Source organism: Anas platyrhynchos, chromosome 29 (genome assembly GCF_047663525.1).
Source record: "Anas platyrhynchos isolate ZD024472 breed Pekin duck chromosome 29, IASCAAS_PekinDuck_T2T, whole genome shotgun sequence".
NCBI lineage: Eukaryota > Metazoa > Chordata > Aves > Anseriformes > Anatidae > Anas > Anas platyrhynchos.
Window position 1 is genome coordinate 3,368,721 of NC_092615.1, and position 27,945 is coordinate 3,396,665.

Sequence of the window (27,945 nt, forward strand, 5' to 3'; positions counted from 1 at the left end):
CAGGGAGTCTCACGGCAGAGACCTCACGGGCCCCGTCCCCCCGCCGCCCGTGACGGGGCCGAGCCTCAGCGGCGCGCGGCAGCGGCGTCAGCGCTCGGCGCCGCCCGAAGGTCACACACCGGCCTCAAGATGGCGGCGGCGGCGGCGGGCGGCTGCCGGGTGAGCGCGGGAAGGGAGGCGGGCGGCGGGCGCTGCCCTCAGCCGGGGCCGGGGCTGTGGGGAGGCGGTGGGAGCCCCGGCCGGGCCGCTCCGCTCCTCTCCTTTCCTCCCCTTCCTTCTCCTTTCCTCTCCTTCCCTCTCCTTTCCTCCCCCACCGTCCCCTGAGGCGCGGCCCAGCCCGGCGGGGAGCGGGGTTGGGGCGCCGGGGTCGCTTTTACCTCAGGGGTGGGAGCTCTGAGGGCTGGCTGGAGAGGCGGGCAGCCTTCGGCCTCATCGCCACTTCCTCCTCATCCTCCCCTCCTCATCCTCCCTTCCTCCTCATCTTCTGCTCCGCCTGTGCCGCTGAGGGGATTCCTTCCCTCATGCTCGGGGCCTTCTGCGTTCTCTTTCCCCTCCACCGGCCTCGCCCACGCTGCTGACTCGATAGCTTCATCACAGTGACCCACGCTGCAAGTTGGAGCTGCTATAAAGCTAGGGAAAGCAGAAAAATTAGCCTAGGTCTGTCCTGGAGCTTCCAGGGAGTCTTCACAGAGCTGTCTGTAGCCTTGGGCGGTTCTGTTGATGGGGCTGAAAATAAACCAGGAGGCTTTTCTCCTCTGTTGAGCAGGTGAATGGATGTATTAATTCAACACAAACATTCTGGTTCTCTAAACCTATTTTTGAGATGCTTTGAAGCTTGTTGATCTTCTCGTGTGCACAAAGCTAAACGTGGCATTAAGCATTTCTTCCAAAGTGGTCAGTAACGTGGAAGAAAGGTGCATTTTGGTTAGGAGCTGCGATCTGTTAAAATCCACCAGGCCTCCTCCCAAGTTTTAATGCTCTTAATTCTTGTAGACGTTTCAATTATGCATATAATAATCTGGTTTATTCTTGCTTATTACAAAGCTTGTCCTCAGTGATGGCTTTGGCAGCCAAGTTTGAAGGCTGTGGAGAGCATTTCATTTGATTCAAACTCGATTAAATTCAAACTTTTAAGTTCAGCAGTCCAGCAAGTGGAGCTTAGGTAGAGCCACGGAGCTGAACTTAAAATAAATAAGAAAAAAATAAAAAAAAAAAAAGAAAAAGAAAAAGCAGGAGCTGAACTTAGAATATGTGACTTATTAAGAACGTAGAACCCAGTGAGTTATAATGTTTATCATTGGGCCATGAGAGTATGGGCAACAATGTCAGATGTAATGTCTGGATTTGGCTTATGGTGCTTGGCAGCAGTGTTGTTAATGAATCACAGAATGGCCGAGGTTGGAAGGGACCTCTGAAGACCACCCTGTCCACAACCCCCTTGCTGAGCAGGATCACCCAGAGCACGTTGTGCAGGATCATATCCAGGGGGGTTTTGGATATCTCCAGAGAAGTAGACCCCACAGCCTCTCCAGGCAGCCTGTCCCAGTGCTCTGTCACCCCCCCAGTAAAGAAGTGCCCCCTCATATTCCTCCTGTGCTTCAGTTTGTGCCCATTGCCTCTTGTCCTGTTGCTGGGCACAACTGAAAAGTCTGGCTCCATCCTCTCTACACCCACTCTCCCTTCGGATATTAATGTATATAAATGAGGTTTCCCCTTAGTCTTCCCTTTTCCAGGCTAAACAGGCCCAGGTCTCTCAGCCTGAAGCCACAGGATGGGGCAGCATGACTATTTACAAAACTTTTCAACACCTACAAGCCTGATAAAACACATAGGCACATTGTTAGTTTGGACGCAGAATTAAATATTCTCAGCTTAAAAAATGTTTTCCTAAATCCTTAAAGCCCATTTGTTCTGTTCATGCTTTGTTCTTTTTTTTTTTTTTGTTATTTAGGGCGAGCAGTTTGAGAGAGACTCGCAGGGAAGCAATTTGGCTGCGTGATTTGGGTAGCACAAGTCCTTAGGTTACTCAGCACACAGAGTCTGTTCCCAGGAGAGCAGTAAATATTACCCATTTGCAGTATTCTTTCCTGTCTATCTTGGCTCTTCGAGACTGCTGCCATCTTGTATTGTGTGCTAACTTGATCGTGTGTTTTGATTGCAGAAATGTCTCATCAATGGCATATGGCTTATATCTAGAAGATACCCAGTTCCTGCAGTCCACAGTGGTACCATGTATAGAATGAGCACGCCTCTTTTAGAGATCAATCAGGTTGGTTAATAGCTGATTTTTTTTTTAATTTCAGGATGAACGTGGTTTCCAATTAGAGTACTGAATCTGCTAGATGCGGATATGTTTCTGAGAAGCAGCAGTTCTAGGATGAAAGTTTCAGCAGTTCAAGATATACTTGACAAATTCAAGGATTTTTGTAGTAGCAGAGTCCAAGTGGCAGAGTTCAGGAGTGGTGCTCTAGTAACTTCATCTACTGGGTTGTTTCAAGCCTGGTTAATGTCAAACTGCCCCCAGAGAAGCTTTTTTTTTTTTTTTTTTTAAATAACTATATAGACTTATTTCACAGGGCATCAGAAATGTGTCTGATGCTTGGCTGTTTTAAGGGGAAGGGGCTTATTTTTCAAGGCAGTGGTACAATTTTCCACATTTAATACATTAGAAGTGATCCAGTGCTTGGCTTAAGTAAATCTACCTGCTGGCTTTGATACTTGTTTAATTTCTCTTTGGATTCTGCAACATGTAACAATTTTCTTTAGTCTAGATGTTATTCTTCAGGAGGAAGAAAGGGTTTTATATCAGGTTTTGTGGAAAACATCAAACAAGAATTAGCAAAAAACAAAGAGATGAAAGAAAGTATTAAAAAGTTCCGAGATGAAGCTAAAAAGCTAGAAGAATCTGATGCACTTCGAGAAGCAAGAAGGAAATATGTAAGTCTTCCCGTGAATTCTGTTGATGTTTTCAGTGCATAGTCACTAAGCTATTAGAAAGGCTCAAATTTAACATTCAGAAATGAACTTTTTAGTTGTTTGCATTCCAATTTTTATGAGAAGTTCTGCTTGGCTGTAAATACTGACAGGTAAATGGATGTCTTAGTGGAAATCTTCCCAGCTACCATTCACTGGAATTTCTCACATAATGAGAAGATAAAATAAGGGAGCATTAAATTTGATGTTGACAGTTTTAGTACTTCTTCTATAATCTTTAAAGAATTATAAACAGCAGTAATTAAATGCTGGAGCTGGTTAATTCAAAAAATTGGATTTTACCCAGCCAAGAATGTGTTATATTCTGATTTTTTTTCAGTAAGAATGTGTTCCTCATTTGGAAAAAAAAAAGTTATTATGGAGAAAGCTAAATGTAGTAATCCTGTATAGGCCCAAGCAATTGTAGCTCTTTTTGCCGTGTTACAGTGTTCTATCTGCTAATGTTTTTTTTTGTTTGTTTGTTTGTTTTGTTTTCCCCCACAGAAAACCATTGAATCTGAAACAGTGAAGACCTCAGAAGTGATTAAAAAGAAGCTTGAAGAAATCACTGGTACAGTTAAAGAGGTAAAACAGCCATGGAGTAACCTTTCCCTGTGGCAGTTAGGTTCTGAGGTTCTGTGTTTTGTTTGTATTTGATCACTATTGCAGATCGTAAAGGATAGAGCTGTTAACAAAGTTTCAGCATCCTGGCTCTTGTGAACACAGCCTAAATAATATATTTGAACATGTTGGACTGAGAAATGCATTTGCTAATTCTGCAGGAAGATTTGAATAGCAGAGAGCTATCTGAACCTCTGCTACGCCTTATCTTAAGAAGCAGTACCTAATTGTTTCAAAGAACAGGACTGGGGTATTTTTGCTCTGGCATTGTTGACCTCCTCTTTGAGGTCAAGAAGAATATTTTCTAAATGTATGGGTAGCAGCTATTACAAATGGGTATGGTCCTGTGAGTAGCCAAATTATTGTTCTGTATAGACATGTTTCTGAGTTTCAGTGGTGAGCCAGTATTCCAGTCTCTCCTGGGATATAGAACTGTGTGTTCACCTTAGGTTTGGTTGGTTTTATTGCGTGTGCATCAATTCTTTAGCATTCATAAAGAAAGCTGACTCAAAATGTGTTTTTACCTGTGTTTTTGTGATCTTTTCTTCCCCATTCTGTTCCAGAGTTTGGATGAAGTAAGTAAGAGTGATATTGGCCGGAAGATAAAAGAAGGTGTGGAAGAAGCAGCAAAAACAGCAAAGCAGTCTGCAGAGTCGGTGACAAAAGGAGGGGAGAAATTAGGCAAGACAGCAGCTTTCAAAGCTATTTCTCAGGTACTTCAGCTATTTCTCAGGTATTTCTCAATGTCCCATGCTTCTCTGGTACCCAGTGCTGCGGACACTGCTTGTTGACATGGAAGCTATGTGCAAGCTTGTGCTGAGTATAAAATTAGATGCAAAATTTTTATTGTAAGACCTTTTCTATTAAGAGGTACTGCTTGTGAGACATTGTAATAAGCTGATAAATTGAAGAAATGTATTTTATAGGTGTAGCATTTGCTCAGTAACCCTAGAAAAGTTTAAGTCTTGTGTAGCCGAGCTTCCATAAAAAGAAGTGTTATGGGGAAAATTGGTTTCTGTGTTTGTGGAGTAGAGTAGTAACTGTCCCTCTTCTGTAGACAAGTTCTAGTGGTATTCGTGGGAGCTACTGACTGAAAAACTGGCATGCCTGAAGCTCTCCTTTCTGAGAAAATAAATAACCGCTCATATGCTTTGATGCTAACTTATCAACTGTCAATTAGCTTAAAAGGAAATATTCCACTTGACTGGTTACTCATCGCTCCTCAGAAGCATTAGATTTACCCTTATAAGAGGAGATACCAAGCCAGATGGAACATTAGCCTTAGCAGTCTCTGTGTTTCTCATAAGACGGCCTCTACTAGCCAATCGACTAGCCAGATGTCAGTTCTAGCCACTCTGCACTGTTTTTTTTTTTTTTCTTCTGAGTAAGAGAGTCAAGAATAACCTATCTTCTTCCTTCAACAGAAACATTTTGGGGGGAAAGGAGGAAAGAAAAAGTAAATCAACCTAATAGGGGTATTTTCTTTTCAGGGAGTAGAAACCGTTAAGAAGGAAATAGATGAAAGTGTTTTAGGGCAGACTGGTCCTTACAAGCGTCCAGAGCGACTACGAAAAAGAACAGAATTCTCAGGCGAGAGGATTAAAGAGGAACGAGTATTTGAAGCTAATGAGTATGTATTGTTTATAATTTAGGGTAAATATTTCTGTGTACAATGTGATAAAAGCTTTAAAATTTAACTGCAGATCAAAAATGGTTAAACGGCTGAAATGAGGCTGTAGGGAGAGGTGTGACCTAGCAAAGCAGGTAGGTCTGAGAGCAAATTGCCACCACAAATTGATGATACTGTATCTTCTGATCGTGAGGTTGGGCATTTAATAATACCAAGTGGGTACATAATGTTCTATCATGAAACTATGACTTGCACGTGTTACGTTTTCTCAGTTCTAACACCTTGCTATTGAATTACATTTGGCAGGACTAAGTCTGAGCTCTGCTTTCTGTACTTCCTTGCTCCACTAAATCATGTATCTTTTATGCTGTGCATCAGCGTCACTGCTACTCTACGCTGTGGTGATATTCATTGCAGTGATTCATTGGGCTGTCGTTCTTTTTATTTTCACTCTCATGTAAGCTACTTGTTCACAAGTACCCATCTTCTGAACTTTCTAGAGAGGCCATGGGTATGGTGCTGCATAAGGACTCAAAATGGTATCAGCAGTGGAAAGATTTCAAGGACAACAATGTGGTGTTCAATAGTAAGTGTTCCAAAGACAAAGTAGTAGCACATTACTTTCTCTGATCTGATTCTTGCCATGTGGGACCTGATGCCATCTATGCAACTAGTCTAAACATAACGCAAATCATGACATTTGTTGTTGCTGTTGCTGTGAGGTGGTGTGATTAGGAGATCTGCAATGTTGTCAACTGTGTGTCTTTTCCAAGCGGCTCCTTTCGTGTGCACATCTCTTCCCCAGTCAGACATTGTCTTTGGTCAGTCCCAGTTCCCTGTAGGTGCCTTCACCGTTGGTCAAAGAATTCTAGATAGATCCACTTTTACACTGCTAAGAGGTCAGGGCAGACATAAGTGCATGTCACCGGGGATAGGGCTGGCCTCTTGTCCTTGAGCTTATGGTGAGGAAAAATCATGTTTTTAGTGAGCTGGTTTCTACTGTCACCTGCTTAAAACCCTGGAGTGTGGGGGACTTTGTCATTAGGTGGTTGTTGTTTGTTTTTTGCAAAATGTAAAAGTACTGGATATCTCTACTGCAGTGGGCAATAACTTCTGATAGTCATCTAGATGCTTGATGTTTCTGAAAAGTGTAAAGAAACGATAGGAAAAGGGGCAATGGGTGCAAGCTGGAATATAGGATATATAAGGATACTTAAATATGAGACGAAACTTCTTCACGGTGAGGGTGATGGAGCACTGGAACAGGCTGCCCAGGAGGTTGTGGAGTCTCCTTCTCTGGAGACATTCAAAACCCACCTGGATGTGTTCCTGTGTGACCTGATCCAGGTGTTCCTGCTCTGGCAGGGGGATCAGACCAGATGATCTTTCAAGGTCCCTTCCAATCCCTAACATTCTGTGATTCTGTGAAGATGGGGAGAAAACTAGATTTTGAAATTGAAGGCTGTTCATCAACAAAGATTTAGAAGAGTGCCGGCAGGTTTCATCTACAACCCGTTGCCTGATTTTTCTAGTTCAGGAACTCAGTGGAAGAACGCTGCTGCTCATGTTTTCTCTTCTTTCAGGGTTCTTTGCAATGAAAATGAAGTATGATGAAAGTGATAATGCATTCATTCGAGCTTCCAGAGCTGTCACAGACAAAGTCACTGATTTGATAGGTAATGTTTAATTGTTGCTTCGATTAAATGCAATTCTCTAGCCTTCTAGCTGTGTTGCTAGTAACTGTTTGTGTGGTACTAGCTTTTTGGGAAAGATTTTGAAGCTTTATTGTATTTTTCATGGATCATTATCCAGTGTCAGACAGTGTAGCAACCTGCTATTGGCAATATGACGACAAGTGGATAAATCTGGTGGGATAAATCTCAAGTGTAACCTACAGTCTATAGCTGTTTCAAGATGAGTCTTCTTTCTGTCTGTTAGATAACCCAAGGTCCATCTTGTTTTCTGGTAACAGTCTCTCTAAATTGTTTTATCAGGTGGATTGTTCTCGAAGACTGAAATGTCTGAGGTTTTGACAGAGATACTCAAAGTGGATCCCTCCTTTGACAAAGATCGTTTTTTAAAGCAATGCGAGCGTGATATAATCCCCAATGTCTTGGAGGTAAGGTAGGGACAGAGTGTGATGTGTTTGTTTTATTTTCTCCTTTACTGTAATATAGAAGACTTTTCTTTCAGTTTCCTAGTGCTAAAATTAAAAGCAGGGGCTGTATTTGCTTCTCAAGCACTCGGCTTTGCACACCATTATACATACAGTAACCTTAGAAACAGGAACTTGCATTTTGCATTATAGTTTAGTTGAAAACCATATTTCATAATTTAATAGCCTCACCAAAATTCTTTGGGCCTGGAAAAACAACTGGCCATCTTCTCCCATGAGTGGTAGTATGAACACGAGAGGGATCAAACTGAACTAAGTGAATGAGCAGTTCTGAGCATCAGATGGTGGTGAAGGGAAAGAATTTGGTGCATGTGCATTGCTGCTTTCTAAACGATCTGTAACTGAACTTAAATTTGTGTCTTAATTATCTAAAGATTTATGTACCTCTGACCAGGTCTGTTTTTTTTTTTTCTTCTTTTTAAATAGAAGTTCTTATTGCTGTTCCTCTTTGATAATTCTTGCTCTTTTCCTGCGTCAGGTTTTCATCAGATGTGGGGTTTAAAATAGTTTGCTGCTAAAAGTGCTGTTACTTCAACTCTTAGACACGGCGTGTATTTTAAAATGTTCAAATCTTATTGATTTTTCTATTTTAGGCTATGATGTCTGGAGAGCTTGAGATCCTCAAAGATTGGTGCTACGAAGCAGTAAGTATAGCTACTAAAAATGTCTGAAAAGGTTTAGGATTCTCATTTATAAGTAGGTGGGCCGTGCTTTCTTTGCAAGCCATTTAGCCACTGCATCTGTGATGTTGCTTACCTGTTCTGCCTGGCTGCTCCCCCATCTAAAATGTTCATACTATAAAAAACTAATGCAATGGATTTCTGCAGTAGTACAGATATGAGAGAGAGGGAATTGAGAGAGAAGCTCAAACTAGTCCAACTAGCTCCAGTTCTACACAGCCATTCTTGATTTGGATGGGCTTTAGTAGAGCTTTTGAGGATTGGTGCACTGTGTGTTCTAAATTTCAGGGGAAACTGAAGAAGGTTCTAGTATAGAAGTCTCCAAGAATCAATGAGTCTTTCAAGAACTCGTGGCATGAGGTTTCATGGGGCTTCATCAAATTAGCGCCTATGCAGCCCCAATTCACAACATTTCCAGTTATGTTTAACATAATCCCAGAATTGCTGTGGTGCCTGATTTTCCTGGAACCATCTGAGTGTCTTGACACTGGACTGGTTTGTAGGAGGCTTTATTAAGAGAGATTCAAAACGAAGTGATCACACAGATCCCTCTTAACTTGATACTTAGCTTTAATGAACCACTGGAGCCTGAAGCTATGGGGAATGAGTGGAAAGACAATGTATGGTCAGCTGTGTTCCAGCATAGCCATGCACAGAAACTGGGCTGGCTGGGCTTGTTGGCTGTATCTGCCCCGTATTCCCCAGTATCTCAGTCACAGAACGGTTTGGGTTGCCCAGGACCATGTGCAGACATCTTTTGAAGATCTCTGTGGCTGGAGACTTCACATCCTTTCTGGAAAACCCATTCCAGTGCTCTGTAACCTGCACAGTAAAGAAATGCCCCTGATGTTTAGCCAGAACCTCTTGGGTTCCAGTTTGTGCTCATTGCCTCATCATGGGACTGGCCAGAATCCCTGATATGGTGTGGAAAGGTGCAGAGATGTTTGAGCTGACCCAGAAAGGTGACAATTTTCTGCTTGCAGGGTCAAGTTGTCCCTGGAACTATAACAAACAAAACTTCACTGCAATATCCCAGCAATCTTGGCAGGCTCAAGTTTTTCTAAAATTGCAGCATAGAAAATCAGCAGCCTGGATAATCTGGCTGCAGAAAACTGAATTTATTGCTTAGATGTTGATTTTATTTTTGTACTGGTATAATTTTTCAGTATTGGATAAACTTCTGGAAGGATTGAATATGAATTTGTTGTGATTCAGTGCTTGTACTGTTCATTTAACTTCATGGAAGCAGATCTTTACCTGACAGTGGCAATTAAACATGACAGGACATGTGTTCTCTTCACTCTGCTCCAGAATAATTCTGTTGTTAGCAATGCAGGCCCATACTTGATTTGTTTCTAAATAATGTAACTGCTTAAAATGAATGTTCTCCTTACTAATGACCACCACCAGAGGGCTGGAAATTCACACGCTGGAAGGGACAGTCTTTAGTATTTACAGTTTTTGAGGTTAGCTGTTTTTATTCTGTCTTTGTAACAATACTGCATGATGTAAAAAAGTAGGATATTTAAAGCAGTCTGAAAGTAAAGACAGTTCTTTAGTGTTTCAAGCCACCTTTGAAATGATACCGTAGAATTCCTTTCAAATCTCTGGAGGGAAGTAGCAGATTATTTTCGTTTATAAAATACAGACCAAGCCCTTCTAAGCTAATTGTAGTTACAAATTAAGCTCATAGAATCATCCATAAAATAAGGCAAGGTAGGAAATGAGTCCTATTAATGAGAATCCAGAAGATAAAGGCTCTTGAGCAAAATCATACTGAGTGTTAAGTTTGTGCTACTGGTTGCTAAAATGCTGGAATACAGATCAGTAAGGCAAGTATACCGAGTCAGAGTTTACCTAAAACAGTGGCCTGACAGTTTAGTTTAGACCAGATGACCTCCAGGTGTCCCTTCCAACCTAAACCATTTTTCAGTTGTGTTTCATAGAGCTGTTTCTGTCTGCTGTCCCTAGCATCCCTGTTCTGTAACTCCAGCTTTGCTCTAGTGTATCAGTGTACTTCTGTAGGATTTTTGCCTTTAAATGCTTGTGACAAAGGTTAGTGGTGGGGAGGCATGGTAGGGACTGCCTCCTGTTTGTTTGATAGCAGCCAAAAATACTGTGATACTTGCTGGAAGCAAGTGGCAATTTGAATCCCCAACAGCACTTCTCGATGCATAAATAATGAAGCATATGTACCTAAAAGGTGGCAGGAGGTGCTGGTTTGCCTCCAGGTTCTGGCTGAGCATTAGGAAAGCAGCTTCATTTCCAAATTGTTTTCTCCCTGTCTGCTGTCAGATCAGAACTTGCAAGTTCCTTGGCTGTCAGTTTGACTCAGTGTGCATACTCTGCTGTGAATGATGGGTCTCCTGCTCTGTCCAAGGGAGATGGGATTCTTAGGCAGAACTTGGTTATGTGAAGCGCAGAACATTTGATGTAGCTGTTTGACATCTTGCAAGACACTTGCATTCAGCGTATTTACAAAAACCTAACTTTTTCTGATGGTTCTTGCTAAGCAGAAAATCTCTTTTTCTTTGACAGAACAAATTTAAATGTGTAACACAAGTTTGTTCCTTCATTTAGACTTACAGTCAGCTTGCTCATCCAATCCAGCAAGCCAAGGCCATGGGTCTGCAGTTCCACTCCAGGATTCTGGACATTGACAACATTGATGTGAGTATCCTTTTCTGTATTTCACCTTGGGGAATGAATTAGAAACTCACAACTTCATGTTTTTCCTTCTTTGATCTGTTTTTTGCCTCTTGCTACCTTGGTATTTACCATTTCTGCTAACAGAGATCGTTGTTGCTGGAAGGGAGACATGGGATAGATAAGGAGTGATTTGCTGCTGTGTGATCAAGCCTAAGTTACAGCATTGTGGTTTGTCTCCTCTATGCCAGGGCCCCTTGGTCTTAATCACCATGGACTGAGAGAGGCTAATAATAAAGACAAGTGGCACTAACCCAGTGCTTTCTGTGAAGGGCTTCGTTGATGCTTACTCTGGATGATAATGTGCAATGCCTTTGTGACCCGAGGTTGTGTAGTGCAGGAACAGTTATCAGAGAGAGTTAACTGCTGTTCTGTATGGCTCTTGATAACTAGCGAGGTAAAAATACCTAATTTAAACCACCCTCTTTTAGTTTAAAGCCGTTACTCCTTGTCATACACTCCCTGATAGAGTCCCTCTGGAGAGGGCCCCCAATTTCCACAGTCTTCCTCCTATCACCAATGTACCTATAGAACCCTTTCTTATTGCCCGTGATGGCAAATTTAATTCCAAAAGGGCTTTGGCTTTCCTAGCCTGATCCCTGGCTGCTCAGACAGTGTCACTGTATCCATCCCAGGCTCTCTGTTCCTGCTTCCACTTCTTTTTCTGGTTGAGTTTGGCCCTTGTTCATCCATGCAGGCCTCCTGGCGTTTTTGCCCAATTTCCTCATTGAAAAGTTATTAAGTGTCTCTGTAGGGACTGATACCAGATCAGACAGTGTTCAGTGTTTTCATCAGTGATCTAGAAAGAAATCGGGAATTGTTGCTGATCTGTTCAGACAGTTACCATAAAGCTTAGTGCAGGGCCAATCCTGTAGGAGCAGAGAATGCAGTTACATCTACAGAATAAGGATCTAAACCCACAGGTGATCTAGTTCCAAGGGAAGGATGTGGAGAATGTAAGCTTTCAGGTAGAGGTTAAAATGGAGCATGGTGATAATAATCACTGTTCACAAAGTGGGAGCTGTTCCTGATGTTGTTTGGGTATATCGGCTTGCTGGATGGTGCGTGCTTACAGTCATATCCTCCTGCAAGACCAGAAGTTAGGAAGAATTCAGCAGCTGTGATGGAGAACCAAGAGAACAGAATGTGCTGCTGTTGGTGGTTTGCTCAAAGGAGTTCTGCTGATGGTGATTTTTCTCTGTCTGCAGCCCTGTGCACAAGTCTTTCTTTTTGTGCTCAAATCATTAAAAAATTGGAGTGGGTGCAGGAGAGCTCCAGAAACATCTGAGGAGATGCCCTACAGCAAAAGATTTAAAGAGTTTGTCATGTGTAGCCCTACAAAAGAGCAGTGGGAGCCGACCTGATTAATGGCTGTTCCCTCTTCACAGGGAACAAGAAAATCATCTACCTGTTAATAGACAAGGCACCTCCTAACACAGAAAGTTAATGCTTGGTCGTCTTCCTCAGACCATTTTCCATTGCTGCCTGATAGGCTTCTAATTTTCTCATCCATCTAGGGGCAGAGGAAGTCATTCCTACCAGTTTGATAAATTAGGTATTAACTGCAAGCACGTGCCGAATGAGCAGGAAAATTTCTGTAGCATCTGCAATTTGCCTGGATATCTTGAGCAATAAACAGCATGTTTTAACAAAATTAAAGCTGTGGAAGTAATAAACATGCCTGCTTTTTTTGTAAGCCTCTTAGTTAAATCTAATGTTTTTCTGTATTGTTAGTGTCTGGGAAACCTGATTTCATTTTATGCTGAATAACCTTTTTCCTCTGTAGGTGCTAATTAGAGCTGTGCACTGATTCTGAGTAGTGTCTGCAAAGACATTTTGTTGTTAGCTTGTTTTAGAGGTCTATTTTCACATAACGTTTCTCAAGAAAATTACATCACCTTAGCTGGAAAATGATTGATGTGGAAAAGAATGAGCACAGTTCCCATTATACTGTGTTGCAAGAAAGGAGCATAAAAGGATGCTGTATATTTAAGTTTTGAAATGCATTTCCCTAGATAAGATTTATAGGAGTATGTTGAGTGATATCATTCACAAAAACTGTTCCCTGAATTTGAGAAAGAATGTTTAGATTTAAGGGAGTTCACATGCTACAAAGTTTGCAGCATTGAAATTAAAATCAAGTCTTAAAACATCAGCATAAGAACTCACGTTCCAGCTACCTGCTTATGCACTCTAATTTCCTCCTTCATTAGATAGCTGCTGCCTTTAAGTTAAATGAAATTTTGTATCTCTGATATTTGTTAGGACTGTTCATTAAGCTGCTTAAATGTAATTTTAAGTATGTGACTTGTGAAATAGGCTTTTGGAACTTGATGTGGGGGGAGTGATACGTATACTGTCTTGAATATAAGTATTTTTTTCATCTGGAAGTCTTGGTACCTGTAAAGGATACACCCTAATCAGCGATGTGGTCCCTCTCCTCCTTGAAACATGCATGGAAATGCGTGTTGTCAGAAATTGTCAGTACTGGATGGTGTCATATAAAACAGTTGTCACAGAAATGGGTCCGATAAAGGGCTGTGAGATCTGGTTTTAGCTACAGGGCATTATGCATTGCTGGATGACCGGGCGCATTCCAAAAATGCAGCCTTGGCTGGAACGGCGTGAGTTACTGCAGGGCTAGAGAACTGATTCCCTCTGGATAAGCAAGGGAGCATTGCAGAATTGCTGAGTTTTCCTCAGGGGAGAATAAAATGCATAAATGCATATCCATTCCATTCCTGGTTCTCTTGTCCGGTTGAAAATAGCAGGGGGGAGGAGTTCTGACCTCCTGCAGGAATAATGCAGTCGATGTTCTGAGTAGGATATTGGACTACAATGAATAGCTTACCCTGTTTTAGCTGGAGAAGCAGGTATTGATGTCCAGCTTTTTGATTTAAAGCAGCAACGTGCAGATATAAAATGCAGTGCACATCTTTGTAAATTGTAGCATGTTCTTGTAACTGTCTCTTGTGATGCATTCTTTACCTTGTGATAAAATGCAATGATTTTTTTTGGAGTATACAGAAGAGTATAATCCTACTACCTAAATTTTGCTAGTTAAATTTTTAAATCTAGTTCAATACTACTTCATGTTAAGATCCTGCTTGTAAAGATCCATTTACAAGCATTTTCCTTGGAAAATGTAGCTTTCTGCTTTTGTTTTTTAAGAGCAGGGTTTCTTTTATTATTACTTTCTAATTTGGAAAAGATGAAACAGAGCCTGCTCATCTTTTCCAGACTTCCAGATTTGGAAATACTGTGAAAACTTTCAGAACAATTCTGGGAAATCTTTTAAGTATAGAATAGAATAATTCAGTTGGAAGGGACCTTCAGAGATGAAGTCCAACTGCCTGACTATTTCAGAGCTTAAAACAAAACAAAACAAAAACCTAACACACATTACTGAGAGCATTATCCAAATGCCTCTTCAACAGGCATGGGGCATGAATTGCCTCTCTGGGAAGTCTCTCCCATTGTTTGACCACCCTTATGGTAAAGGAATTTTTCCTAATGCCTATCCTGAACCTCCTCTGGCACAGCTTTGTGCTGTTCTCTCGCATTCTGTCATTGGTCACCAGAGAGAAGAGACTATTGGTGAAGAAGGAAAAATTTTGGGAAAATGTTTTGTGATAAGGCATGTAGCATTTGTGTGAACAGAGCAAGTATAACTGGGTGAAAATAACTCCATTCAGTGCTTGAAGGAGATGGGATTGTTAGCTGTGTCAAGCCACAGTAGTTGTGTTAAACACTTGTTGCTTTTACATTAATCTGCAGAAATGTCTGTTTTCTAATAGTTTTTTTTTTTATTATGTTATTTTTTTTATTGCAGCTGGCTATGGGGAAAATGATGGAGCAGGGACCAGTATTAATCATCACTTTTCAAGCTCAGATTGTGATGGTAATAAAGAATCAGAAAGGGGAAGTGGTAGAAGGCGATCCGGTAAGTGGTGTTCACCGGCTGCACATGGTTTCCCTAGGTCCCCTGCCAGCCATGTCAGTTATATGTTCTCTGTTCCCTACAGCAGTGTGTGGTGTATTTGCATTTCACTTATCCACACACCTTATAACTCACAAAAATGTGCTGTCTTACTCTAATGGCATTGCTGAGAATATTGGGGAATGTCCCCCTTCGAGGGGAAGATGTGTGAGGGGCTGGAGCACCTTTCCTGTGAGGATGGGCTGAGAGAGTTGGGGTTATTCAGCCTGCAGTGTCCTGCCGTGTTTTGAAATCCAGTTGCATGCTTCCAAAACAGTAACAGAGTGAATTACTCACCCTACTCCCTGGCTAGGGTTTGTGGGTGAGCTTGTTCCTTGAAGGCTGAGCCCTGAGATCCCCTCAGGGGTACCCTGAGAGGCATCTGAGCTCAGTGGCAAACTGTTGGTGACCCTGCTGCAGGCCTTGGAGCTCTCCAGGAATTCTTGTTTGGGATTGCTACTTATAGGATCGCAGGGCCGTTGTCTTTTGGTCATTAACTTTCCAGAAATCAGGCCTTTGCCAGTTTGTTTAGGAGTCACCTTGCACAATAACCCCTCCCCTTAGCACTTAATTACATCCTTGTTAATCAGTCACGCCACAGGACCCAATGTGATTAGAGGGCCTGATCATCTGAGGCCTGTGTCATTGCAGAGTGGTTGACCCTTTTGTCACTGTAGCTAACTTCGTGGCTGGATTCTGGCTGCCCACAGATAGGGACCTGGCTTCTCTCTGATTAGGAGCGTGATGAGATCTTTTTTATTCTCTTCAGTCATTTCACAAGCGTAGCAATTTATTTCTGGAGTCATAGATTTTCCCGTTTCCATCAATTTTATTTTATTTTTTGTTTTCTTTGTTGCGGTTATTTTGGGACTTGTATAAAACAGCATTAGATGTTTCTTCACAGCAACTGAAGTTGGAGTGGTGTGTTGGGGAATGTTCTGTGGCTTAGGGGGGCTGGTTTTGGCCCTTATAAAGGAGATGCCTCCTGGTCAGATACTCAGAGCTTCTGGCAACGGGCTGAGCTTCAGTGCTGCCTTCCAGCCCTGGCAGTCCCTCATGGTGTCGTGGCCTCTTTATCTAATTTTCTTCCAGTTGAGATTTTAAGTGCATTTGTGAATTTTCATCTGGTGCTGCCTCTAAAACATGGTGTGGCCTTCCATTTCATTATTTTTAGCATGGAGAGCCTTCTTTTGTTTGAAATGTGTCTGTAAGGGAGAAAGATCCTGCTTTGCCCTGTGTGTTACAGAATCACAAAATGGTTGATGTTGGAAGGAGTCTCTGGAGCTCATTTGGTGTGACCCCCCAGCTGAAGCTCAGGACCATGTCCAGGCATCTTTTGAATATTTCCAAGGTTGGAGACTCCACGACCTCCATGGGCAACCTGATCCAGGGCTCAGTCACGTTACATGGCTATGCTAATAGTCATCATGTACTTGTTTCAGATGGCAGTGATGAATTTACACAGAAAGCTTGAGTAAACTTTCAGTTCCATTCTGGGCAGCTTTGGCAACTCAGAAATGGTAAAATCAAAATAAACTTTGATTTGTGGAAGGAACAGTCACGGAAAAAGGGGAGCAGTTAAACTGATTATAGCACCTATGATATTGTGTCAGATTTGGGTTCCTAGGAGCACGTTTTCTGTCTGTTAGGCAGTGTCACCTCTCTCCTGAGAGACGCAGAGATTTTGTCATGTCTAGCTGCAGTGACTAGTCAGGGAGTTATTTTCATAAGACCATGTGCCATGGTTTTACTCACCGGGAAAGGAGGAGAAAATCTGACGGAGAGGGCTCAGGGATTGAGATAAGGACGGGGAGATCGTGCAACAATTTCTGTCCTGGGCAAAACAGACTCAGCACCAGGGAGATTAATATAATTTATTACCTATTACTAACAAGGTAGAGCAGAGAAACAAAACAAAAAATGAAAACACTTTTAGTGGTGGGTCCCTTTGGAGCCTGCTGAAATTGGCCCTTGTCTAACACGAGGCAGCTTCTGGAGGCCACCCCTGCAGCCCCCTGCTACCAAAACCTTGCCACATAAACCCACTACACCATAATTAAGGGATTCATTTCATGGTATTCAACGGATTCAATTCATGGTGTGATCTAATCTATGTAGATAAGTTATTATTTTTACTTTCTGTCCCTCCTCAGATCCAGTTGTGATAATTTCTGGTTAATTCGAGCTGCTCAAATGGAAATGTGGGTGCTGGTGATGTAGCTGTGGGGAGAGGATGCAGTGCTCAGACTGGTTTGGGAATGGCATAGCCGTAGCTGGAGGGAAAAGCCTTAAACTTGATTGAAGGTTACAGGCAGCAGTACAGCCTGACAGCCAAACCAGTTTGAAACCAGAAACGTAATAACAGTTGATGTATTGTTAATAGAAAGTTGGCTGTGGTGTCAGTTGATGTTTGTCAGGCAGAGATATTTGGGAATTCTAATGCTGTTTTCAGATATCGAAAGTTTATCTGTTCCTAACTGGGATAAATTTCTAACCACAATTTAGTAAATGTTGAACCTAGAAAGAAAAATGACAAGTCTCTGGAGCAAATGTTACACATTTCCCCAGTCAGTACTGAGCTGGGAGGTCTGTGACCATAACGCGAGCTCTAACAAGGATTTTTCTTCCAGGACAAGGTTCTGCGGATGCTGTACGTATGGGCACTGTGCAGAGACCAGGACGAGCTCAACCCCTACGCTGCCTGGAGGTTATTGGACATTTCCTCATCAAGCACTGAGCAAGTTCTCTGAGAAGAATCACATCTGAGAGCTTCCTGTCCCTCTCTTCGAGCAATGCCGGTTCTGAATTTGCACCAGTCTACTGCATGATGATCTGCGGGGGAAAGAGGCTAGATTGGTTCCTTTTCAGAAGAACAGGCTGTGAGGTGTGCCATCGTTACGCCAATTCCCATCATGAACTGGACGAGTCTGACACATCTGCCTTACACTTTGCTGTGTAGCTGTTGCACTGTAAGGATGTAGGGTAGATTGTAATGAGAGTGCTCTAAGACACTAGCAGCTGCTCTTGGCTCCTGTTTTAATCGTGGCTGAAGGAGGCTGGTTTGGGTTCTGTGTATTTCCCAGTGCTTCCAGTGATACCCACAGAGGTGGGTATTGAAGAACGGTGCAGTGAGGTGTGACAGGCCTGGTTGCAATCTGCTGTCATCCTCTGATGGCCTTACATCAACCCCAAAAAGAACTCAGAGGTGCTTTTAAGGCACCCTTGGTCTCAGCTAATCCACATCTCATACCGAGTTGCACCAATACCAGTAAGCCTTCTGTTGCTGTAGTGTCTTGTACCTCACCAAACCAAATGCAATCGGGTATTTGCACATGACTTGGAGTAGAACAGAGTCAGGATGGAGCTGTTTGCATCATCATACATAAACGTCCACAGTTCTGCAGGGGGAACATCCTTGTTTGTGGTGTTTCTGTTCATTCTGTGAGCTGGTACCACTAAAGAGCACACACACAATGCATTCCTCTGCCAGGCTGAGCTGATGGTGCGGAGGAGACAGGCTCTGAGTGGCTGCAGGGAAGCAGGCAGAGTGCTAGAACACTGATTGGGAATAAGGATGGACAGGGTAACAACAAATGAGTAAATAAAATGCAATAACAAGTAGAACATCACCTCTTGTAGCTCAGGCAGTGATTAAGTGAGATGAGAAAAGAGGACGTGGTTCCCTTACTGCATAAAGTTCTTCCCAAGCATGGCTTTGTTCACCGGATGGATTTCTGCTTTGGGGGATCACACACCTGTCCTGGAAGTCCCAGGTAGCAACTGGAAGGCATCGGGGGCAAGCTGGAGACACGTTTACAAAGACTCTGGGTTCTGAGCTTCTGCTGAAGGCTCAGTGTGGGGGTTGTGGTGGGATTCAGTTCCTCAGCTGCATCCTCTCAGTGGAAAGTGAGGGTGGGGGGAAGGAAAATAGTCATGGAATAGGATATCAGAGGACTGATGTGCTGCTGCGTTCTGCCTGTACACAGAACAGGGTGATGCTGGATAGCACTTCTTGTCGTGGGGATGGAAGAGTGTCCAGATCAGTTCCTTTGAGTGTAACTGGGATTCTCTCACAGCCCTTGGGTGAGATGTTTCAATCTCACAGCCCTTGGCTGATGTGTGCAGCAAATTCAGTAGCAGCCTGCCCTGCCCCACAGAAGCTGCCCAAACTTGCTGCCTGGCTACCAGGGTAGGTCCTTCTGCTCCAGGGCAGGCTGGGGATGGGTGGGATGTAGTCCCTGCTGCCTCCCTCATCACACAGTTTTCTCCCTGGTGCTTTTGCCATTGAAATAATTTCAGATTTTTACTCAAATGTTTTAAGCACCAGTACACAAACTGAAGATCTGAGCAGAGTTAATTCTACAGTGCAGAAACCAGCCATGAGATAGGGAATCCCTGCATCTGCCTGCCTTCAGAAACGGAGGGTGATGCGGACCTCACTCGGTGAGGCTTTTTCTGGGATCTCATCTAACATCTCTGCACGCTGCCTGTATGGTGCGTGGAGAGACTAATTCTTTATTTGAGTGTCTGGCCTGCTGGGTGGAAATGCGGTGTCTTTGAGATGCTTCCTGAACTTCATCAGGGATGGGGAAAGTCTCATCACCAACACGATACAGGAATGGAGTCAGCAGCCTCGGAACATGGAGACTGCTCACCTCCTGCCCTGCTTCCTCCGTAGCTGAACGGAGGCTGTCGCTGATAAACACGAGTCTGCAATAGCCTAGGTATGTGTGCAATCTACAGCCTATTGCCCAAAACTTTTGGGATACCTCTATCAAACATGTGCAAAACTTCTTTTATCTGGTATGCTTTACGTTATTTTTTAAACTGGTGTTGGGAAAAAAAATCTGGGTTAAGGTGTGGTGGTTTTACCCAGCTGGGCAGCTGAGCTCCACCACAGCCACGCTCTCACTCCCCCTCCTCAAAGGGAAAGGAGGAGAAAATCTGACGGAGAGGGCTCAGAGATTGAGATAAGGACGGGGAGATTGCTCAACAGTTTCTGTCCTGGGCAAAACAGACTCAGCGTAGGGAGATTAATGTAATTTATTACCTATTACTAACAAGCTAGAGCAGAGAGAAACAAAACAAAAAAGCTCAAAACACCTTCCCTGCATCCACCCTCTTCTATGTCCTTCCCCCGAGCAGGGCAGGGGAACTGAATGGGGGCTGCAGTGGGTCCCTTTGGGGCTGTCTGAAACTGGCTGTCCTCCAAACGAGCTCCTGGGCTCTTCTCACAGAGGCCACCTCTGCAGCCCCCAGCTACCAAAACCTTGCTGTCTAAACCCAAAACAGGCTCAGCAGCAGCTTCAGCGCTTCCTGGTCATGGCACTAAGCCTGCCAGAGTTCAAGAAGGGTTTGGACACTCTCAGACACATGATCTGATTTTTTATTTTATGGGCGGTCCTTTAGGGACTGAGGAGCTGGACTCGAGGATCCTTGTGGGTCATTTGGAGTGGGCTTGGGCCTCCTTGTGTTCCCCCAACCCCATTTCATTCACAGTGGCCCGTGGGCCTCTTCCTTCTAGATTTAAGTTAAGTCTTCAGCTGCATCATTCATGTCAGCAAGACCTGCCTTTACTGCGTGTCATCAGGTGGGAAATGGGTGATTTAAAAGTTGTTCCAAGGACACAAACCCCTGCAGCCACCGATGTGCAATGGCACATCTTGCCGTGGCAGCCCAGGAGCTGAGAGCACAGGGTGCAGCTGCGCGGAGCCAGTGAGTGTAATGAACTCTGCACAGCTCAGGATTCAGCACAGACGATGACACTTAGCTTATTGATTTCTTCTTAGGAGAAATCTGGTTATGTTTCATGAGATCAAGCAGGCACCAAGCCTGGGAGAGCGTAATTTGATTGAGCCGAGACTTTTCAAGCCTGCTGTGTCTCGAGCTCTGTCCGTGCAAAATGCAGCTGGTGTTCTGCCTGGGGGGAGAGGAGAGGGCTTGGGGCAGAAACAGCTTTTGGGGAGGAAGCTTGGGGACATCGTTCCTCATTAGGGTTTAAAATGTTTTAAACTATTTAAGTCCTACGTCCTTCAAACCGGTGAAGAGAAGCCTTTTCATCTTTCATGGGAGAAGAGAAGAGAAAAGAGAAGAGAGAAGAGAAGAGAAGAGAAGAGAAGAGAAGAGAAGAGAAGAGAAGAGAAGAGAAGAGAAGAGAAGAGAAGAGAAGAGAAGAGAAGAGAAGAGAAGAGAAGAGAAGAGAAGAGAAGAGAAGAGAAGAGAAGAGAAGAGAAGAGAAGAGAAGAGAAGAGAAGGCTCCTCCTTTTTGCCACCCTTGGTCAAAGCACCAAAGCCATAGAGGCTCTGCTTTTCTGGCCCTTACCTTCTGTATGCTGGACTTCCCTGTACAGTTCACCAGCCTCCAATGTTCTGCAGCAAAGCAACTCTTCTGAGGTGTTTGAAGGGCTGATACTGTGACAGGCCTGCAGAGGGGACAGCAGATCCTGTTCCTCACATGGATCCAGTATCCCTAGATACCAGAGCTGGGGAAGCCCCTGGAGGAAGCCCCAGAAGAATAAATACTTTCTCACAGAGCCTGGAACAGGTGAGAGGGACGTGACCCTGGGCTGCTGAGCTCAGGGAAGGTGGCACAACGCTGCCCAGTGCCTCCCAGTGCCTCCTTCCAGTGCTCTACCGTGTTTGGTGTCATCTCTGCTACAGAAGGGCTCTGGCAGGCCTGTTTGCCCCCCTGATGGGAGGCAGAGATAAGCAGATGTGCTTATCAGCCCTGCAGGGCAAGAGCTGGACACCAAGCACGAGAGAAGAGAAACCTCCAGAGCAGCAGTGTTCCTCTAGCTGTCCATGACAGCTCTCTGAGATATATCTCAGGCACAGGAGCCAAAGAAATGACTCAGGAGCGTTTTTTTTTTTTTTTTTTTCTCCTTGGTTCTGCTTATCAGAGCCGTGCTGGGCTTGAAGGGGTGGCTGGGGAATAAATCCTCGTGTCCTGAGTGCCAGTCTGGGCGCCAGCCCTGGCACTGCCTCCCTCCCCTTAGCCCAGCATCACCTCCCTCACTCTTCACTCTCTTTCCCTTGTCTTTACTCCAGTCCTGATATTGGGGCCAGAATGGGGCTGATCGGTGAAAGATCAGCTCTGTTGTCGCTGAGGGGGAAGGACTGGCTCGAGCGCAACTTTTCCTTGCAAGAAACTGTAGTTAAAGGAGCACCAATTAGCAGAGCCCCTCATTATCATGCCAGCCTCCCAGCGCTGAAAGCAGGAATCACGCAGTCACCGTGATTATAGACACAGCCGACTGCAAATTGCAAACAATTTGCAGCAGGGAACTCGCCTGGCTCGGTAAGGCCGTGTGTGTGTTTACGCTGCCGTGTACAGCAACACGCTCATTACGGGTTATTAATAACATGGCCCACTTTCCTAAATAAACGTGAATCTCCCTTTCTGGCTTTTCTGCCCTGCAGTACACAAGGCTCAAAGCTCGGCCTCCCTCCAGCCCTCCCAGAGCTCTCATCTTGCTGCCTCTATTTCCTATGGCACCGAGGGCAGGGGGTTCCTGGTCCCCTGCTGTCTGTCGCTGTCACTTCACCCCTCTCATCCAGCAGCACATTCTCCTTGTCTTTTCTTTTCTTTTTCTTATCTACAGAGCCCCTTCCTGTTACTCTTTGCATCCCTCACCAAGCTGGGTCCTGTCAGTGCCTTGCCTTTCCTGATCCCGTCCCTACACACCCAGAGCACATCCCTCTGCTCTTCCCAGGCCCTGTGTCCCTGCTTCCACCGCGGGTGCATTCCCTTCTTGCTCCTCAGGCTGCCCAGCAGGTCCTTGTTCAACCCTGCTGGTTTCCTACCTTCCCTGCTTGATTTATTTCCTAGAATAGAGCTCTTGTGCTCCACGGAAAATATCCTTAAAGAGTCTCCAGCTCTGATCAGAGGGACAGCGTCCCACGGGATCTCATCCTCTAATTTGAAGAACTGGGAGCTGGATCTTCTGAAGTCCAGGGTCCTGACTGCTCTTAGCCATGCCCATATCCCTCAAGATCACAAACTCCACCAGAGCATGGCCACTGCAGCCCAGGCTTCCTCCAGTCTTGACCTCTTTAATCAGCTCTTCTGCATGGTGAGCACCAGGTCCAGTGAGGCTTCTCCTCCGCTTGGTTTGATACCTGGGCGAGGAATTTGTCCTCGATGGACTCCAGGAGTTTTCTGAAGTGCTTGCTGCCTGCCCCGTGGCTTTCCAAGCCAACGTCTGGGTGGTTGAAACCCCCCAGGAGGATGGGAACCTGTGAGCACGATGCTTCTGGTGGATGGAGCCAGAAGGCCTCATCAGCAGGTTCCCCTTGATCGGGCACCTATCACAGACCCCATCCACAATTTGTCCTTTATTGGGGTGGCCTCCAACTCTCACCCATGAGCTCTCAACCTGTCTGTGGCTCTTCCTCAGAGGCAACTCTTCGCAATCAATCCCTCCCCTAATGCAGAGGGCAACACCCCCTCCTTGGGATCCTTTCAGGAGCAGGCTGTACGTGACTGTCCTGCCATGGCCTTCAGGATGGCCACGATGTCTCCCTCGGTGCATTTTTGCCCTCAAAGCCTCTGTGCTGGTGTGTGTGTGGGGGGGAAGGAGGTGTTAGAGGGGATGGAGCATCCTGTGGTTTTGTGGTTGTGGCAGGTGAATGAGTGGCTGTGACCTGCTGCAGTGGGAAGCCCCGGCTCTGCTCAGCAGCTCCTCATTTGAATGCTAACGAGGCCCTGCCAGACAGGGTGGTTCTCTGCTGTGGGAAGGCACGGCAGTGATGGATGACGCTGTGCTCCCAAACCTCACTTCCCAGCTCCTTATGCAAAGCAGCCTCCCTCTGAGCGAGCACAGGATGGTTCCAGAGCAGGGAAGGTCCTGGGACCCTGAGGATTCCTTGCAGCCCAGATCTCCAGCTGGGTGCAGCACGCAGGTACCCCTGGGCCCCCATGGGCTCCCAGTCCCACTCTGCAAAGGGGACCAGGAGCACCGAGTGCCCCTTGGGTGCTGAGTATCCCGCTGCAGCACGGAGAGCCGTGGTCAGACGCCCTCTCACCACCCTTTTCCAGTGGTTAGACGATAAATGTATAAATGTTTCCCATCACAGCAGATCACACACTCCTGGTTTTTCTTGGAGGGATGCAAGGGATGCAAGGCAACGCCGGGGGTCCTGCAGGGAGAGCAGGGGGTGAGGGTCGGGATTGCAGTCCTTAGGGGTGCAGGATGAACTCAACCCACCCAAGTAGCACTGTCGCTGTTCCACACACACCATTTTATCGTGAACAACATCTGCTGACATAACACAACATCGTAACAACATCAAGGAAGAGCCACTTGGCTTCCTACTCACACCCCCCTGAAGGTAAGCCATGGGATTCTGGAAAGGGGAGAGGCTCATGCCATAAATATGGCAGAAAGCTGAGCAAAAAAAAAATAAAATAATGCAGAAGGCAGCAGACACAGGAATAGGGGAACCTTCCAGAGGAAGAAAAGACCGGCCTGAGAGGTCTGAGTGAAAGCAGCAGCAGGCCAAGCCAATGCAGGGAGGGGAAAGATTTTTCTACGTTCTGTTTGCCTTTCACAATTATTATAAATTCAGGTTCTGTCTGGATCTGGAGACTGTCTGGAGGCCAGAGGGCACGGCGCTGCCAGCAGGAGGTGAAGGAGAGGCAAAGCAGATCCTCCGTGGTTCGCCAGGCACAGGAGGGGGCTCAGACAGGGCAGGAGCCCAGCGCGGTGCCAGGCGCCGTGCTCGGCCCTATGGCAAGAAGGGGGGCACATCCCTGGGGAGATGGGATGGGACCGACAGCAGGCTGGGTGCAGAGATAGCCGGGCAGCTGCGGGACTCAGAGAAGGATAAATTTGTAATTTATTGCGCAGAGAGGTGTTGGCATGCCAGGCTTGGACCCTCTGTCTAGGTGGGGGGGCTGAGCAGCACCAGGGCTCTCTGCAGGCCCCATCTCTCCTACGCCTGCTGCCAGTCCCCAGCTGAAGTCTGTCCAGCACCATTAGCTCAGGCCATCCTGGCAGGAACTGTCTGCCTCGCTAATTTAATGAGCCCCCGGCTTAACGCATGGCGAATTCTGACATAAATAAAATAAAACGTGTCAAAGTGCAGCTTCTTTCCAATTACAATTCATTAGCAAGCTCTGAGCCACCGGCCTGACCACGGTCAATAATCCCAGTTGGGGAAGAGCAGAGGAAAAGCAATTTATAATTTTCCCCAGGCGTTTTGGGAGGAGGCAGGAGCATCTCACACCGGCACAGCCTGAGCAGGACCTGCCTCCCCCAGGAGGTTCCCACCTGGCTCTGGCCTCTGCGTGTAACCCAGGGATAAGGACACGTCCTTTTTCTGTCCCCTGGCCCCTCCACGATGTAGGGACGCACTGGCTGTTGGGATCTTGCTGGGACCTGACATGGATCGGCCGTGGCAGGGCATCAGCTTAATGGGGATCTGCCTGGGTTCCCCTACGTCCCCTCTTTTTCTAAGAGCTGTTGTAAAACTGAGCAGCTGATGTTCATTTCTCTCACTTTTCCTGTTTCAGTCCATTGCCTTCTCCTAGACAGGGAAGGGGCAGACCCTTCTGCCCCTCCTGGGCATCCCAGTTTCCCCAGGAGATGCCAGATGGGGGCAGACACATCCCAGGAGCCAGCCCCTGGATTCAACAGGTGCCTTTTGGAGCTCGTAGCCCACACAGCTGCAATCCCTGCTGGGGGTGGCTGGAGCAGAGCCTGCTCTGCCCTTTGGGGCTGCCACCAGGACCCAGGACACATCCTGCCACCAGGACCCAGCAGGCTGACCTTTTGGGATTGGGGCTGTTTTGTGGATGTGACAGTGGCGTGGGGGATTTGACCATGGCCATCTGTGCCACTCGGGTTGTCTGGAGGTTTTGGAGACCAGAGATGGAGGCAGAAAGCTCCAAGCTGCTGTGGCCCAAAGCAGCCTTTTGCCAAAAGGGAAGATCCAACAGGGAGGTGGCTCCTTGGAAAGCCGTGGTCACCCTGTGAGGCTCATTGTGCCAAAGGGGGACTTGTAGGCATGGGATTTCTGCTTGTCCCTCAGCAAACCTCCCTGGTTGGGCTTCACAGACTGAGGGTCACTGCAAACTGGTGCCCTGGCTGCCCTTGGGCACCACCCAGGGGCATTGTGCCAGCTTGCCTGGCTGCCCGCTGGGGTAACTCACCACCTACATTTCTGAGATGCTTCCTGCTCTACTGCTCTGCTGCTCTACAAACGATCCCCCTTTCTCTCTCCTGCTGCTCTTCTGCAGCAGCTTGAGCCCTGGCACACTGTGGCGAGGAACATCCTTTCTTCTGAAGTTGTTCTCAGCCTGCAGGAGACCTTCAGGAGCCTGCGAGGACTTCTCAGTTGCACTAAGCTCCTAAGAGGTGTCTGGAGGAGGCTGAGTGTGGGCAGATGGAGACAGAGCTCGGAGCGAGCTGGCAGCTTTGCTGGAAGGGCTGCGATTCCTGGAGGTGCCGGGAGCGGGGCCAGGAAGGAATCGGTCTCCAGCTGCTTGTGTGAGGAGACCATGGCAGTCTGCGTGCAGCTAGGATGGGCAGCTCTTACAGGCGATGCTGAAAAATGGTGAGAAAACTTAGTTCTTGCATCTCCCCGGTGTGGGAGAGGACGGTCTGACTTCTCCCTGGTTTGGATTCAACGAGGACTGAATAAATTCCAGTCTAAGCTCAGCTGTCCTCGACACTGTTCAGGTTCAGCTCGGCCCGAAGCAATTCTGTGTTCCTTCTGGATCAAATCTATCAGGATTTTACAGTAGTGCTCAGGCTCAGCTCAGATTCAAGAGGAAAGGAGCAATTCACACAGGTTATTGTTATCATCTAGAGCAAAAGCTCGGATTTTAACAGTGAAAGTGGTTGAATTAAGGCACAAAGTCCTTGGGAGGTGATGGTATGTCCTGCTAAAAAGGTCTTCAGGTCTGAATTAGGTGACTTTCAACAACACACGTCTCGACCAGACGTGTAGGTACATGGCCCCGGTGATATGGGAGCTCAGGCTGGATGATCCCACTGCCCCTTCTGGCATTAAATACCCCACCACTGTTTGTGTGTTGTGGTGCTCCTGAGAGCCCGTGGGGAAATGGGACGGGTTGGGGACCTCAGACCTTCCCATACCGCCTGCTCTCAATTTATTACATTCAGACACGGGGCTTTGCTCTGCTGTCCTAATTACTCCCACGGTGTTTGAGTTTGGGCAGTTGGTGTTTAGTCTTTGTACTGAGGATTTTGTTCAAGGCATTTCCAGTTTTTTTTTGCTTGATTTTGATTAAATGTGATGATCAGGATAGATCTTGAACACATCACAAGCAGCTTTCTAGGTGCACTTTGGTGCTCTGTTCCTCACCCAAACAGCACATATCAGGCACGCAGCCCATGCTGCCAGATGAAAGTTTTCCTCTCTGGTCTTCCTGCCACTGGGATTGTAGTTTTTTTTTCAGGACATGCAATGTGTTCACTGTCAAATTGCAGCTACAAGGAAAGAGCTGTGCCAAAAAACTTTGTTTAAGAAAAGTTCCTTAGAGGTGGATTTTTTTTTTTTTTTTTAAATTAAGCGTATTTAATCTCTGAAATGCACCTGCCTTTTCCAGGTTTGTGGAGCAGCAGGGTTTTGTGCTGTGCTGTCTCTCAAGATGCTCGTATCATCTGCTGAAGCCTCATTTTAGCAGCAAATTGCTCCAGAATGATTCTTCTCCTTTAGTAGATCGGCTAAAAGAGCTGTGAGTTCGTCCAGAGTGCTGCAGAAGAGAACAGCAGTAGGGTTATCTGAGCTTGCTGGAAGAATGAGTTAGTGAGAAATGTGTGGATTCTTCTGACTGTAACCATGCCCACACGGTATGGGGAAAAAAAAAAGTAGCTTCTTCGAGGCAAATGATTTGAAAACAATTTGTTGATGCCAAAGAGCACGGAGGGAAATACCACATTGAAAAATTCCTTCTGAAATGAAGCATTAAGGAAGGGGAAGAGCTGAAGGCAGAACGTGTCTCACTTACACGTGGCTGTGCTCCATGGCTATAGGGAGGCTGCTCCCTCTGTACCAGGGAATTGTAAAGGTGTTAAACCATCTGTCAGTGACAAGACCCCCAAAAGCTCGCAGATACCTTTAGAAAAACCTTCAGCATGTCCCAGGCTGAAGGAGAAGAGGTGAGGGTTGGAAGAGGCTTGAAAATCCCCCAGGGAGACAGGATTCGGCATTA

At 45.8% G+C, this 27,945-nt stretch overlaps 1 protein-coding gene across 2 annotated transcripts; it reads left to right on the plus strand.

Moving 5' to 3' along the window:
- Positions 1-4: 4 nt before the first annotated feature.
- On the plus strand, positions 5-18,175 carry TIMM44 (translocase of inner mitochondrial membrane 44). Of its 2 annotated transcripts, XM_027472641.3 has the most exons (13): positions 5-159; positions 2,162-2,269; positions 2,767-2,937; positions 3,478-3,558; positions 4,158-4,307; positions 5,085-5,224; positions 5,725-5,810; positions 6,808-6,900; positions 7,219-7,343; positions 7,994-8,044; positions 10,661-10,750; positions 14,619-14,729; positions 17,396-18,175. In XM_027472641.3, the coding sequence occupies exons 1-13, from the start codon at positions 130-132 to the stop codon at positions 17,513-17,515; spliced, it is 1,356 nt and encodes a 451-aa protein (XP_027328442.2). In that variant the 5' UTR covers positions 5-129; the 3' UTR covers positions 17,516-18,175. The 2 variants fall into 2 exon arrangements, with proteins under 2 accessions (XP_027328442.2, XP_005018726.2); XM_005018669.6 differs by lacking the exon at positions 5-159 and having other exon boundaries at positions 2,772-2,937.
- The last annotated feature ends 9,770 nt before the right edge of the window (positions 18,176-27,945 follow it).